This window comes from Elephas maximus, chromosome 19, assembly GCF_024166365.1.
Source record: "Elephas maximus indicus isolate mEleMax1 chromosome 19, mEleMax1 primary haplotype, whole genome shotgun sequence".
Classification (NCBI taxonomy): domain Eukaryota; kingdom Metazoa; phylum Chordata; class Mammalia; order Proboscidea; family Elephantidae; genus Elephas; species Elephas maximus.
The window spans coordinates 17,155,353-17,171,465 of NC_064837.1; the positions used below are offsets into that span (position 1 = coordinate 17,155,353).

Consider the following 16,113-nt stretch of genomic DNA (forward strand, 5'->3'; position numbering starts at 1 on the left):
AGAAGAGTATGTAAGTATGACACTACTTACGTCAAGTTTATACACAGGCAAACCAAATCTGTATGTTACATAGATAAGTATGGGGAAAAATATATAAATGTATGGAAATGGTAAACCTGGAATTCAGGAGAATTGTTTCTTCGTTAGCACAGAGAAGAGTACTTCTATATCACCTGTATTATATACCTGTAATATAGTATCTGTATTGTTACTTGTGTATTTATATGTGTCTTAAATATTGTATAGTAATTGGGAAAAAAATTTGTAAGTGACTGGATAGAGGACAGATAATGGGATTGAAAGCAGGAGACTAATGTGTCAGTTGATAAGGATGACTTCTGATATTTAAGTGATAAAATAATCAGTAAGACTTTGTGATTGATATGGGTGGTGAGCAGGAGGGAGGGATTTAGGACAATTCCTAGGTTCCTGGCTTGGGTGGTGTGGTGAGTGGTAGAAGCGCCACCCAGAATAGGAAAAGTGGTCATGGACTAGGAGCGGGGAGGTAAGTTCAGTTTGGGTCATGTTAAGTCTGAGGATGTCCAGGTTATCTAGGTAGAGAATTAAGTAAATGAAGGAATCTAAATGTCTCATGCCTCAGGGAAATGTAAGGCAGGAATAAGAATAGCTTCAAATCACTGGTAGTAGTTTTTTTAAAAAATGGGTGAGTTTATCCAAAAACAGACAGCCTTGGACAAAAACCACAGTGACTAGAACATAGCAGGTGCCCAATATATACTAGATAGGTAGATAGCAGCCAAGTGCTTAACGACTGCACCACAGGGCTCCTTTAGATATGCTTATAGACAGCTTCAGAGCCTGGATGACTTCTAGATCAGTCCTTTGTCCTCAACAGCTGGACAAGAAGTACCAAGCACTCCATGATCTCAGTGCTCTGTGCTTTTGAAGAGTTCCCTGCGGCTGCCCTTGCTGCCCTGACATCTGTTACAGTGTAATAATGTGGCTCCAATCTTCCTCCCAGTTAGAGATGAAGCAGAGGTCCCTGATGGGGCTGGGGAACGAGGCAGAAGAAAAACTCAATTCGGAAACTACCGAGGCGAATCCTGAAAGCCTGTGTGAGTGTGCTGTCTTTACTTGGTCTTCTCCTTTCGTTTCAGAGCCTAGAAAATCAGTGACCCATCTTTTAGATCACTTTACTTGAAGCGATGTTAAACTAGGGAAAGTAACACAGGTGCTACATGTAGTTTCCAGCACTATCATAAATAGAGAAAAGAGTACGCTCCAAGTGGAGCATCTTTGTGATTACTGCTCCTAGGACGTACCAGGTGCTTTTGAGCTGTGTCATGTTAGGTTTTAGGGTGTGTTCACGCTGACTGAATATTTAATGAACTTAAGGAATTACTGTCAGTTTTTTTTAGGTGTGGTGATACAGGTTATGTTATTTTTAGCAACTCTAATTTTTTTAGAGAAAGATAGGCTTTTACAGATGAAGTAATGTGTTGCCTGGGATCTGCATGACAATAACCCATGGAGTTAGGGAGTGGGGAAGGTATCAGTGGAACAAGATTGACTAGGAGTTGATAATTTTGGAAGTCATGTGCTGAGTACATGAAGGGGTCCTTATACTATCCTCTCTATATAAGTTCGCAAACCAGTAAATTTGGTATAAAAAAAAAAAAAAAAACAAACCCAGTGCCGTCGAGTCGATTCCGACTCCTGGCGACCCTATAGGACAGAGTAGAACTGCCCCATAGAGTTTCCGAGGAGCGCCTGGCAGATTCGAACTGCCGACCCTTTGGTTAACAGCCGTAGCACTTAACCTACGCCACCAGGGTTTCCAAATGTGGTATGTAACTGTATTACTCACCATAAGTAAAGTTTAAATAGAGTATTTTCTTCTCAAAAGTAGGCAATATATTTAATTTTGATTTCTGAAATTATCTTTTTTGTTTTTTGTGTTTAGCAAAAGAGTGTATTCAGAAGAGTCTTCTGTTACTAAAATTTTTGCCTGCGGGTATACGTTCAAAAGAAAGTTGTGACCAGTTGGTGACTGCAGCTGAAACTGATTCTTTCCAGCCACCTGACAAGCGCCAGAGGACAAGCTCTGTAGTGGAAGAGCACTTCCAAGCCTCAGCATCTCCCACTGAAGCAGCGCCCCCAGTGGCGGTTGATGGGAGGCTTGGCCTGGATGTCCAGCCAAAGCTGCTGCCCAGCAGTGGCGCTTCCACCACAGAGGTGTCCTCTGCCACAGCTGAAGAGCCCTCGTCACCTTCCACACCCACCCGTCGGCCTGCCTTCACCCGAGGCCGACTCCGGCTACTCTCCTTCAGATCCATGGAGGAGGCCAGGCCAGTGCCCACGATAAAAGAGAAATACCCTGTGCTGAAGGATGTCATGGACTTCATTAAGGATCAGTCACTCTCGCATGACAGGTGAGCCAGAGTCATTGCCTTTCCAGCACTTTCTTTTTTCAAGCCATGGGGACCCAGTCTAGTCAAAGACTTGATGTTCATCTTAAAAATGAGCAAGTAATACCTTAAGGATAGAGCAAGACTTGTTTTAGAATGTTCAAGAAAAAAAATTTTTTTTTCTTTTAAAGAAGTAGTTTTTTAGGATTTTGTATGTACTTGTTATGTAAGTTGGAAACCCTGGTGGCATAGTGGTTAAGTGCTACAGCTGCTAACCAAGAGGTTGGCAGTTTGGATCCACCAGGCGCTCCATGGAAACCCTATGGGGCAGTTCTACGCTGTCCTAAGGGTCGCTATGAGTCGGAATCCACTCAAGGGCAGTGGGTTTGGTTTTTTGGTTTGTTATGTAAATTATATCTCAGTAATATACTGTTAGCATAAAAAACAAATATTTCTTATAGTAACTACCACTTCTTAGTTTATTTTAATTTAGCCCAGGGAGAATTTTAGATTTGATATTTTCTGACAAAATTATCTGTCTGGAAGTATTGCATGTTTAATTTAGTGAGGAATTTCCTGTTCTAAGAATTAAAGCTTCATCTCTATGGGGAAGTAAAAACCAAAGTTCCTTTTTAATTTATTTATTTTTAATATGGGTTGTTGGGCTTCTGGATAGTTGGTGTAAACCTATTTGTAATACTTCTGAGTAATGACTCAAAGTACCAGAGGTATTGATATTCTTCCTGAATGGTACTTTTAATACCTCACAGTATTATTTCCTTTCTATTAAGAACTTGAGTGGAGGGTATGTTTCCTTTCTGCCCCAGCTCAAGAGTGTTCTGGGCATTTCTGACTCGAGTTCTGTCTCCAGTGTTGTAAAGGTTCTTTCCTTGAAGAAAGCCCAAGCCCAGAGCATTCTCGAAGTACTGAGGATAATTCAGTATTGTGCAGAATCCCTTGGCCAGCCTCATTGCTTCCATCCGCCTTTTATACTTTTCCTGTTAGAACTTCTGACCTGCCAGAAAGAGTTTACCAAGTAAGTGTGTATTACAAGTCTGCAAGGAAACGAGCTGAGGTAGTTTTAAAGAAACCCTAATCATCTTCTCTAATAGCTCCATCACTTCCATGTAGGGTACAGATTGACAATTTGGGTTAGTTCGTTCTCCCAGAGGAACGGGGTGCATCATTTACGTGGATGTTAAGTCACCAAGGTGACAGGGATCAAGGTAGAAAAAACAGTGAGTTGGTGCTGAAGCCATCAGTGACGGGGAGTGGGCTGAGAGGAGGGGTGTGATCATGTGGACAGGATGAAGCAAGGTAATCTGTGAAAAATACTTAACACAGTATCTGGCACCCAGATAAGTGGTGGTGGCGGGGCGGGGGCAGTTAATATTAACAAAGAAAGATAAATACTTGCCATCTCCCTATCCTGTGGGCAGCTCTCTTGACCTGGATAAGCGGACTCCCTTTAATGCTTTGTCCACTATTTTCTAGAGCTGTCATGTGTTTACTTAGGTTCGTGTGTCACTTTGTTCAGCTTGCTTCTTCTTGGCTCTTTTTCCTATAAGGAGTGATGGTGATTATTACAACGATGTTCTGGTATTGAGTAAGTTGATGATGTCCTCTGTTTCTAGTTACTTTGGACACTTGGAAGGCTGTGGTGCAGAACTACACAAAGAAATTCGAGAAACTTACTATCAACTTGTTCTGTTTTTGGTCAAAGCAGTTGAAGGATTTAGTAGCTTAAATGACAGGTACTGGATGGCTTTATAATTTCTAGAGAAAAAATAATGTATATTTTTACTTCTTTCTGATTACAAACGAAATACAGATTAATTGTTGAAAATACAGAAAAGGCAAAGAATAAAATAAAAACAACCTGTAATCCTACCATCTAGAACTAACTATTGTTAACATACTAGTATATTTTCTCCTAATCTTTTTCTATATGGTTTGTACATTTTTTTTTTTAAACGGAATGGGTCGGGTCTTAATGTAATCTAAGAATTTGTAACCTCCTCTTTTTGATTTTTTATATATCATACATAATTCATTACATTTTAAAACTTGAATTTAAAGCCATTTTCTAGTCTTCTCCTTATTAGGTGGTTTAGATATAAATCTTAAATGGCTTTTCTGTATATCTAACTGAAATATTCCTGGCTCCTTTTTGGCCGGCCTTGATCCTGCTATTCGTCAGGATTTTTGCTGTTGAATCTTTGACCATAAAATGTCCCCTGCGGCAACCCCCTGGCAGGGGAAACCTTGCTTTACACCTTTGAGAATTCTTTTGCTTTTGCAAAGGTGAAGAGTATCTGTGTGGAACAGGAGAAAATTGACAGGACATTAAAGGAGCTCAAACTGGTGCTCTGATGTTCCTTTCTGATTTCCAATTACCGACAAACCAGGTTGCCACCTTGCGTTGTTTCTGTTGTGTTTGTTGGTAACGGGCAGCTTTGGTAACTGTCCCCTTTGCGGTCCCTTTAGGTCCTTGCTGCCTGCCTTATCCTGTGTCCAGACGGCACTGCTTCATCTTCTGGATATGGGTTGGGAGCCCAGCGATCTTGCCTTCTTTGTTAGTATTCAGTTACCAGATCTCCTCATGAAAATGTCCCAGGAAAATATAAGTGTCCATGACAGTGTGATCAGGTGAGTACTCCGTCTTGCACTCCGAGTTCCTAAAGTAGATGATAAAATGCAGGGATCATAGCGCAGGGATTAAGAGCATAGACTCTGGAGCTAGACTGTCTGTAACATCCTGGCTTTGCCACATCCTGGCTGTGCAGTTCATTTAACCCTCTGTGCCTTAGTTTCCTCATCTTTAGAGCTGGAGATGATAATGGTACTGCCTCGTAGGATTGTTGTGAGAAATAAATGAGTTATGTTTTAAACGTTTAAAACCATGCCTGGCACATAGTAGAGTTGGTGAAGGTATTGTAAATTCTGAGGGTGGGGCTCCTCAGCCTTTTCTGCAGTTCCTAGTGTAGCTTTTTGGGTCGGAGGATCCTTTTCTGCATTTCTGGTTACAGTACACATACGTGTGATTTGAGCCACTATAACCTCTTGCACATTTTAAGGGCTTAAGGTGTGTGAAAAAAAATAGTATGCAAAATGTGCTTTTTCTTTCCACTTTTGATGAATGTCTCTATCTGCTCCAGTCCACTTACCCACTAACTAACCAGTTAGGTGTGGAGAAGAAAAGCAGGTGTTAAGAGGAGAAAATTGTAGGGAAATAAATAAGCCAACGCTGGGACAATTTGCACGCTTTCAGAAGAGCCACTCTGGGAAAAGGAGATTGAGTTAAAGCTGTCCCCTTGTTTACCTAACCTCAGCCATTCCCTCTGTCCGAAGGCGCTGTTGGCAGAGGGAGGGGACAGAGCACTGGGGTGAGGGGGCCTCAGCAAACTTGGTTCTTCAGCGTCAGTCTGCTCCCTGTTGTCAGCCTGTGCACGATACAGTTCTTGGGGGTGGGACCACCCCTCAAATGCCGTAAAACATCAGACCCAAAGCTAAGTATGAGTAGGCCTAAATTTGTTGGAATGCATGAATGAATCAGGATGTCTTTGTTGGTTGGTAAATATTTTGCATCTGCTATTGAGGAAATCCTTCAGTATTTAAAGTTCTGGTCGCTAAAATGAACTGTAAACTGAAATTATGGAAGTTTATAATTTTGAATCTAAAAGAAGCCCATGAGATTATCTACCTGAAATCCTTTATTTGAAATGAGGAAACTGACAAGCAGGGCTGGGACTTGTGCTGGGGTCCACAGCGGCAGTGGCAGAGCCAGAGCCACAGGGTCTCCTGACATCCTTCTTGTGCAGTTTCCACTAGTATGTGCTGAGCATGTCACAGTCAAACTTTTTTTAAAAGATCACTGTATTTGGTCCCAGTGCCTGGCACATAGTAGGGTCACCACAAGGGGTTGTCATTTGGAATTATACCATGGAGGCACAACCTTTCAAGCTCTAATTCCTCACTCATTGTAATCTGCTCTGGAAAAGACTTCTCTCTTGTATTGGTGTGTGTCCATCAAACACCTGGCCAGTCCTGGGGCTTTGAAGAGCAAACTGACGGTTCCCACCCAGAAGCTTTAAAATGCCCGATACATGAGACCCGTAAGACATAGCCTGCTAAGCAGCGCTTCCCTTGATTATTGGGAAAGACATGCTTTTCTCTCTCTGTGTCCTTCTTTCAGCCAGTGGAGTGAAGAGGATGAGCTTGCTGACGCCAAGCAGAATTCAGAATGGATGGAGGAGTGTCAGGATGGCATGTTTGAGGCCTGGTATGAAAAAATAGCCCAGGAAGATCCAGAGAAGCAGAGGAAAGTAAGACCTCTCAACTAGAGTAATCTGAAGTGAACTGGTAGGAGTTTGGAGAGGAGAGTCTGCCTGGAGGAGTGCCAACAGGCTGTCCCCGAGAGGGCCCCCAGTGGCATTCAGTACCTTAGGGAGTCTGCTCTCATTGAAGCTGGCCTTTAGCCAGAGGGGCCCTGATTCTAGATTTGACCCCACTCAGGGAGTCACTCCCTCCCTTGGAACTGGACTCAGAGAAAAGTGGCCTGTGTATGAGATAAGGTGCCAGTTTATTCATTTACAGTGAGAAATAAACTCGCGCAAGGGCCTCGGCTCAGGTGTCCTCAGCACAGCAACTTGGGAAGCCACATTTTAATCAGAACGTTGCCCAGTGAGCGTGGAAGTAACCATATATGTCCAGAGTCAGAGAAGTGTGACCCAAAGATGTAAAGGCATCAGGCTCAGAGCCTGCCATGTCCATCTCCACATTAGGTGTTATACCTGCCGCTGGCAACAGATTCACTCATTTGCCAAGTACTGAGTGCCTACTGTGTGCTGATCACTTTGCTCATATAGCACCTCTAGTGTTCGGATGGTGCTTCGCCTTTGTGACTCCTTTTTCTCTCTGCTGTGTTAATATCTTAGCGGGAGCCATCCTCTAGTTCTAGGGTGGCCTTGCACATTTGCTGTGGTCTACTACTGTATGTTGACTTACTAATTTATTTCTCTCATGTCCAGGCCCTAAAGATAAAACTATACTGTTATCTTCAAGTAGTTTCTAATAAAAAAAATTTGCTTGCTCATGAAACAGTGCCCTTACTCTTTCCCTAGCAAGTCTTCTTTTTATGTACCAGGAAACAGTGCTCCTTCCGCAGTGTTTCCTGTATCTGTGAGCACTACCGTTATCCAACCAAGTACCCAAGCCAGAAGTCTGGATGTTGTTCTTGACCCTTCTCTTTTACTCACCCCCATGTCCAGTCAGCCACCAAGATTCCTCACTACTGTCTCCTTAATACCTTGCAAATCTGCCCACCGTTCATCATCCGTGCTGACTGCCTTGTCCCCGCCCTCACTGCCTGTAACAGCTTCTCTCATGGTCAGTCTCCCTGACTCTAGTCTTGCCCTCTTCAATCCATGCTTCACCCAGCAACCAGAGGAACTTTTAATATATTTAAATCTGATCCTGCTACTCTTCTGTTTACAAACTGTCAGTGACTCCTTAGACTAGCATACAAGGCCCCTTCATCTGTTTATTACCCTCTGTACTCTAGGCTCCATACTGAATTATTGCCAATTTCATGAACCCTTTTCTTGCCCCCTCTAGAAATTGCTATTCCTCCTATGTGGCATGCCCATCACCCTCACCCAACTCATTCCTGTTTGTCCCTCAGATCTCAGTGGAGGAATTTTCCTTTGGAAAGCCTCCCCTGACCTTCGTAGCACCCATTGCTATCCCCCCTCTGAGTTCTTTTATCCTCCTAAATTTGTCTGTGAAAGTCCTTATCCTACAGTGTGGTTGTCACCTGTTTGCTCAGGAAATTCCTGACCGGACACTGAGCACATTCATTTTCTAACCCTTGTACCTCATACAGTGCCTGCAGCACCTTAAGTCCCCAGTAAGTACCTGTTGAAGGAGTGAACTGGTTAATGAGTAACGGCCACGGCAGAAAGTCTGTGGATTGACTGTGTTTATGTCACCTTATAGATGCACATGTTTATTGCCCGCTATTGTGGCCTGTTAAACGTGGACATCTCTTGCGATGGGTGTGACGAGATTGCCCCCTGGCACCGCTATCGGTGTCTACAGTGCAGCGACATGGATCTCTGCAAAACCTGCTTCCTAGGTAAATCTCATGGACTCAGTATGCCATATCCAAAAGTATCAATCATATCTGTTTTCCGTGATCTTGACTTTTTTTTTAAACTCCCATTTGCACTGCCCAGGAGCTCTGGTGGTGCAGTGTTTAAGTGCTCGTCTGCTAACCGAAAGGTCAGCGGTTTCAACCCACCAGCCACTCTGTGGGAGGAAGATGGGGCAGTCTGCTTCCATAAAGCTTTACAGTGTAGGAAACCCTATGGGGCAGTTCTACTCTGTCCGTAGGCTCGCTATGAGTCAGAATCAACTCTCCAGCTATAGGCTTATTCCCTGGTGGTAGTCTTTGACTTGTCAGCAGATATGAGGCTTATCTCCTCAGCTAGACGCTAAGCTCCACAGCTGTGTTATTTGACAGCTCTTCCATCATGCTGGGTGTAGTACTTGTTAAACACTCAGGGCCAACGAGTGTGCATTCCCTTGAGCGTCCAGGAAATAGTTTTGCCTTTGAATCGTGCAGTGTTCACCAGTAGCAAAATATACACAAAAAGGCAAACTTCAGAAATTCTTTAATAATGTGACTTGTGGGTGCTGAGGTAAAGCAGATCAACAATAGTGAACAGTGAGTGCCCTTTGCGTACACAGCCCAGTGGTAAAGACACCGTCCCTGCCCTGGAAACATTGATAGTCTAACGGGGAAACTGGAGTGTATATTCTAGGACAGTAGCATGTGTCCACGAAGTGTATATTCTAGGACAGTATCATGTGTGCTGAGTTACACGTTATTTCTGGAAAGTTCAGTACTAGAAATCATGGTTGCAGGGAAGGCTTGTGGAGGAGGAGGAACTGCTTGGCCTCTGAGGAAAGTTAGAGCTTGATGTGAAGAAAACACTAAGGAGAGTGTCACCGGTAGGAGCCATGCGAGCACAGGGTCGGAGGTGCGAGCTTCTATAGTGTGTTTAACTAGACATGCTTGACTCGTAGCTGAGTGATTAAGATGGGTGGGAACCAGGCTGTGGGACCCTGGGGTACTAGTCTGAGGAATCTGAACTTGCGTCTACAGACAGTGGAGAAGGTTTTTCAAGCAGGGCACTAACATGATCAGAACTATGCCACCCATTGCCATCGAGCCGATTCCGACTCAGAGTGAGCAATGCTAAAAAAAAAACGCAGTGCCCTCGAGTCAATTCCGACTCATAGCGACCCTATAGGACGGAGTAGAACTGCCCATAGAGTTTCCAAGGAGCGCCTGGCGGATTCGAACTGCCAACCCTTTGGTTAGCAGCCGTAGCACTTAACCACTATGCCACCATGCTAGAGGAGGGTTATTCTGCATGTACGAGTATTTCCTATAGGAAATCACTATAGTCAGGAGGGGATTCGTGCCTGGATTGTGTGGCAGTGGGAATGGAAAGGGGTCCATGGCAGAGTCTGTGACAGAGCACTGAATTTAGAATGAGAAGGAGACCAGAGTCTCTTTTGAGACTAACATTCTCTCTCACTGACTGAGTCTGGGATTACAAAGTCTGTTTTTATCTGTGATTCTGGAACGCTCTTAGAAAAACCAACTTTAGTAGTTCCCAAATATCTGACTTTAAGAATTACTTTCTCATCATATGATCAGTTTATTTTGGTGAAAGATGAGACAGCCATACTCATAACTTAATACGTTTTCTAGTTCTTCTCCCATTTTTCCTCTCCCCCTTATAATTCTCAAGTCCTGAACGGATAGTCTGCCATACATCTGTCAGTACAAAAGTAACAGGTCGTTCCTCAACCCACGGTAACAGGAATATACCAACAGGTGCTAAATGTTTGTCAGAAGAGAGTCATGGGAGAGAGCTCACAAATGGGCATGTGGACCAGTTTCTGCCAAACTGTGGTCATGATGGAAGTTGGTTATTTATTTGATTAGACTTACTCTTGTCTTGGGAAAGGGGTCAGTACAGTGTGCCATTGTCAGGGAAGCTCTGTGCTTTCATGTGCTCAGAGCCCCCTGGCAGTGCACACAAAGGATGTGTGTGGCACTGCCATTCCTGAGCAGCACGTGGGGAATGGCCCTGGTGCAGGCACTGGTCTGGGTGTAGAAGCGAGTCCTTCCAGGAGCCCTTTGCCCCAGCACCTCACACTGCCGTTTCTTTCCCCCAGGGGGGGTGAAGCCTGAGGGCCACGGGGATGACCATGAAATGGTCAACATGGAGTTTGCCTGTGACCACTGCCGGGGTCTGATCATAGGCCGGAGGATGAATTGCAACGTGTGCGATGACTTTGATCTTTGCTATGGGTGCTATGCAGCGAAGAAGTACTCCTACGGGTGAGTCTCAAATGGCCTGTGGCCCTGTGGCCTTTGCTTTATGTGTTCCATTGTTTTAAGAGGGAGGTTTTTTGGTTTTTTTTTTTTTAATGTTTTTATTATTTTAAAAAATTTCAAACATACTCAAAAATAGAGAAACTGGTACAATGAACCCCCATATACCCCTACCCAGATTCAGCAATTAGGACAATTTCACTATGTGTGCTTAGTTTATTTCTTTCTCTTTCTTTTCTTTTCTAAAGTGTTTTTAAGCAAATTCCAGACCTCAAATCATTTCCCTCCTGCATACTTTATCTGCATCTCTAGAAATTGCAGATATTCTCTCCCATAATCAGTATGCTATTATCACACCTTTAGTTATTCACAATAAAGAGGTCCTCCTTAGCCTAGCTTCCATAGACAGTCTCCTGGGGATTGTGAAATCCTGTGTGATACGTACAGTGTTTGTGCTTGCTCATTTTTTCTGGGTTGAGGATCCATGCCTCCCTTTAAAACTTCAGAGGGCTCTATGATTCAAAAGAGGTTAATACCCACAGCCTTAGATGGGACCGATGCCCAGTTGTTACCACGCGTGTGCCCCCTCAGAACCCTGTCCTCCTTTCTGGAGCATGAGGCAGGCTGGGAGCTCTTAAAAATGTCTTGCTTTCGCAGCCATTTGCCTACACACAGTATCACGGCCCATCCGATGGTGACCATTCGGATCAGTGACCGTCAGAGGCTCATCCAGCCCTACATCCACAATTACTCCTGGCTGCTGTTTGCTGCCCTGGCGCTCTACAGTGCCCACGTGGCCAGTGCAGAGGATGTGGATGGGGAGAAGCCGGACCCCCAGGCCCGCAGCAGCGCCACCACCGTGCAGAGCCAGTGCGTGCAGCTCATCGGGGACTGTCTGATGAAGGCTCACCAGGGAAAAGGTGCCTCATTCATGGGAATCCAAATCAGCCTTCGATGCTTGTGAGGGAGAAGCCTGAGCTATACTGAGCCTGAAAAAAAAAAAAAACTGACCTAGAGGCCACAAAATAGGGTTTTCCCGAAGAGGGACTACCCCTGGTTTGGAATTTCATCTTAAGTTCCCAAATACGTTTGAGAGAAATGTTGGCCTCAAAGTAGCATTTGGTTTTTCTAACATGTTTACAGGAAGATATAAAAATATATATATTAATAATTAAAACCCTTGAGGTGTGTGGACAGAGTGTTTTGTATTTGAACCTACCAAACTTAACTTTGCCAAAGGAATCTGGACATTTTTTAACCTGAGGTGCAGATCTACTTCTGTGCAAATGTGTTCTCAGTGAGGGCTGTTCACAAGTAGAATAATCTGACTAATAAAATACCTAGGTGAGTTTGACTCTACTGAGGGAGAAAATAACTTGAATGTTGAATGTGGCTAAATTTCTCTGAGTTATATGCTCCCCATTCTAGCAAGCATTAGGGAAATCAGACCTGTATTAAGTGGCAGATGGGTGATACAGTGCTTCAGAGATATTTTGTTGTCTATGTGCTCATGGGAATTTAGAGATCTAGTTGTGTGGTACTACTGTAAAAATTTAGTATTTTTGGTTTTCTGAAATTGGTGCCAAATAAACAGTCCTGTTGTATCTTTTGTTTTCTAGTGTTAGCAAAGTACAGGTATCCCTTGCTATCTAAACTTTCACTGTCTGAGATCAAGAACTAACTGGATACAAATAGCCAGAGGTGTTTGGACTGAGTACCCTTCCATTTGGTTTGTGTAGTGACAAAGTGACCTGTGGCATGTGTAGGAAGTAACCCTTGTTATAAAACATTAACCGTTCTCTTATTTGTTGCCCATATAGGTCTGAAAGCTCTGGCTCTTCTTGGTATGTTGCCAGATGGTGGATCTACCCCAGAAAATCAATCCCTGCCAGTCCCACTGCCCACCCGCACATCAGGGATGCTGCTAGAGAAGAAAGCTGTCCAGGCTGCTGAGGAGCCATCAGAGGCAGGCGCTTTTGTGGACTGCAGTGTAAATAACAATTTTTACTATGCCGAGCCAAAAGGAAGAGCCATTCACATGAGGCAGCATAGCAGAGGGGTTAAGAGCAGACTCTGGACCCAGACTCTTGGGCCTTGGGCGAGTTACTACAGTCTCTTTGCCTCAGTTTTCTCAACTGTAAAATAGGGATGGTAATAATAATACCCATACCATAGAGTTGTTGTGAGGAGTTACATGCATTACATACATCGAGCCCATGTATGTAAGGTGCTTAGGACAGCATTCCTAGTAAGTTCTGTATTAGGGTTAACTACCTCTGTTACCTAGTTTCATAAGGATTAATAAGACTATCCACCTAAAGTCCCTGGGTGGTACAAACGGTTAACACGCTCGGCTGCTAACCAAAATGTTGGTGTTCAAGTCTACCCAGAGGCATCTTGGAAGAAGGTCTGGTGATCTAAAAAAACGAAAAATCAGCCATTGAAAACCCCGTGGGATACAGTTCTACTCTGACACATGGGGCTGCCATGAGTCGGAATCGATTCCACGGCAACTGGTTTGGTTTTGGTTTTTTAATGCCCCTATTTTTTTTTTTTTTTTTTAAAGAGTTTAGTTCTTGGCCCATGGTGAGCAATTATCATGTAGCTATTTTTAAATGAGGTCAACAAATAGGTAGTACTAAATGCTTCCTGTTTTACTAAGTAGACAATATTTTACATAGAGCTGTACAAACAGAAGAAAAGCTTTTCTGAATTCAGGCGTAACCTGTGATAGTGGCTTGAAAAATTTGTGTGTGTTTGTGGTAAAATATATATAACAAAACATTTGCATGTCAACCATTTTCGTGTGTACAACTCAGTGACATTAATCCGGTTCACCGTGTCGTCCAACCATCCTCACTTTCTGCTTCCCAGTTTTTCATCACCCTTCACAGAAACTCAGTGCCTCTTGAGCAGTAAGTTCCCCTTTCCTCTCGCAGTCACCCCGATAACCACTAATCAGTATCGGTCTCTGCACATTTGCTTATTCTAGATGTTTCGTGTAGGAGGGGTAAGATTGTTTTGTGGAAGAGCATATGGCATGGCTTGTGTGGTGCTGCCTCCAAAGCTTGAGTTTATGCTATAAATGCCTCTGGCTTCACCTCAGAAGTCACTAATATTTCTGTTCTCTCTCCCTGTCATGTTAATAGTTTGAGGGTCCTCCACTTGGTGGTTGTAGCTCACTGGGGCCCCATTGTCCTTTAGAGGAAGACAAAAGTAAAGACGGCGGCAGAAACTTGAAAACTTTTATTACCCTCATGCAACAAAAGATCAAATCTAGCTTGTCTCTGAGACCTTCACGTCTTTTACCGCAAAAGCCCTTCTCCAGCAGCACTGAAATGACCCACAGATCATGGTGGGGGCAGAGAGAACATGATTGGGAGAGACAGGCTAAATCTGCAGTCTTCCCTTTTGAGCCTGGGAGATGTTTGTATCTTCCTTTGACATGCCACCCACAAGCACTGAAGGATCTAAGCTTTATGAGACTTACTGAAACCTGAGTTATCCCCTCATGTGCTGAGAAAATAAAAATTATATGCCTGCGTATCACCTAGCAGGAGACTGTCATATACGACGTATATGGTAGCTTTGCTATATAGAATAAAAGACTCAGGATTGGCCCACACAATTGATGGTTATGTTTTTGGCATGAGTGTATGCTGTTTCCTGAGTTTGTTACCTAGTTCTAGTTCTAGGAAGTTCAATTATAAAAAAAAGTGGGGGGGGAAGGGTCGATTATAAATCATTCAATTTATATTCCCTCTGGCTCTAGTTCATAGATAAATTCCTTTGGGATGTAAATAGGGTAGTATGTCTGCAGGCCAGCTGAATTAAAGCCTTAATTCCACAGTTAACCCTGTTGCTGTAGAATGGTTTCTGACTCATAGCGACCCTATAGGACAGAGTAGAACTGCCCTGTAGGGTTTCCAAGGTTGTAAGTCTTTATGCAAGAAGACTGCCACATCTTTTTCCCATGGAATGGCTGGTGGGTACAAATTGCCGACCTTCTAGTTAGCAGCTGAGTGCTTAACCACTGCACTACCAGGACTCCTCCTAATTCTGCAATTAGGTGGCTCAAATTGCCCCTTGATCTTCTTGTCCATTTCTCTCCTTTAATCTGTAGAATTGAATGAGGCTTTTTTTTTTTTTTTTAGTATAGTCAGAAATGCTAGATACAGGCTTATGTGTCGCCCGCCCTACTTTACTACACAAACTAATTTTAAGGCAAAAATACATCGCCATCATTTATCCTTCCTCACAGGTAATTTCACTGCTTCTTTTCTTCTCCCTAGACCAGGATTAGCTCTACTCAAAGGCCGTTTGTCCTGCTGCACTCCACAGCACCGGAACATCCCAGGCAGCATTCTTTGATCTGACCCCATACTGTCACCCCCCCAGGAATCCTGGTTCAGTCATGGAAGAGTCATTTAAAGGCCTGCTTTGAGGGTGCAGAGACACATGCTTAAGGGCTTGCTCATTAAGGATTCACAAGTATAATAATTAAGTAAGAGCCATTACAGAAATGGGCCTTGAAGTTTCCTAACAGCCTGGGTCAAATTAGTGTCCAGTTTACGTGACATGGTTAGTTTCTTAATTAATTTTTGAAAACCCATCAGGTATATTCAGAAATCTGTTCTCAGCTCCAAAAACTCAAAGCCAAACCCACTGCCGTCAAGTCAATTCTGACTCAGCGAACCTGTAGGGCAGAGTAGAACTGTCCCATAGGGTTTCCAAGGCCACAAATCTTTACAGAAGCAGCCTGCCACATCTTTCTCTTGAGGAGCAGCTAGTAGATTTGAACTTCCAACCTTTCAGTTAGCAGCTGAGCACTTAACCACTGCACCACCAGGGCTCCTGTTCTCAGCTTAGCACTACCCAGATCCCCAGGTCCTAACAATAGCCAACCAAAAATACCAGAAAAATAAAATAACCACATTAAATGCCATCAGTCAAAGGAATGCAAAATTATACAGTTGACCAAATCTAATCCAGCTGGTCCAAACTGAGCGATACCTAGAACATAAATGCCATTAACTATGTCACTGGGTTCCTACGAATTTAAGCAGACATAGCTGGAATTTTGTGCGATGTAGAAAACATAGAATTATAGAAAATCACCAAAGAAATCACCAAACTAAGGAATATATTCAATTACAATTATTCTGATGTTCTGGTTAGATCATTTATACTCATATCTTCTTGGGTGAAAAATTCAGAAGACTGATTCAAAAAGTTAGCACATAGGTTCGAAGAGATTAGCCATGCTATGTTCAAGCTTTAGCCAGGCAATTGTAACCCAACTGAATGGTCTTCCCCCGCTACTGTGGGGAG

General features: G+C 43.5%; 1 protein-coding gene across 6 annotated transcripts in view; it reads left to right on the forward strand.

Moving 5' to 3' along the window:
* The window catches only part of ZZEF1 (zinc finger ZZ-type and EF-hand domain containing 1), a 121,481-nt gene that overhangs the window by 74,768 nt on the left and 30,600 nt on the right, over positions 1–16,113 (forward strand). For all 6 annotated transcript variants that reach the window (XM_049861233.1, XM_049861235.1, XM_049861234.1 and 3 more), the window contains 10 exons: positions 983–1,076; positions 1,925–2,393; positions 3,241–3,405; positions 4,004–4,123; positions 4,857–5,018; positions 6,565–6,694; positions 8,367–8,505; positions 10,623–10,788; positions 11,440–11,702; positions 12,603–12,772. In XM_049861233.1, coding sequence (XP_049717190.1) covers positions 983–1,076; positions 1,925–2,393; positions 3,241–3,405; positions 4,004–4,123; positions 4,857–5,018; positions 6,565–6,694; positions 8,367–8,505; positions 10,623–10,788; positions 11,440–11,702; positions 12,603–12,772 — 1,878 coding nt within the window. The remainder of the gene's footprint in view (positions 1–982; positions 1,077–1,924; positions 2,394–3,240; positions 3,406–4,003; positions 4,124–4,856; positions 5,019–6,564; positions 6,695–8,366; positions 8,506–10,622; positions 10,789–11,439; positions 11,703–12,602; positions 12,773–16,113) is intronic.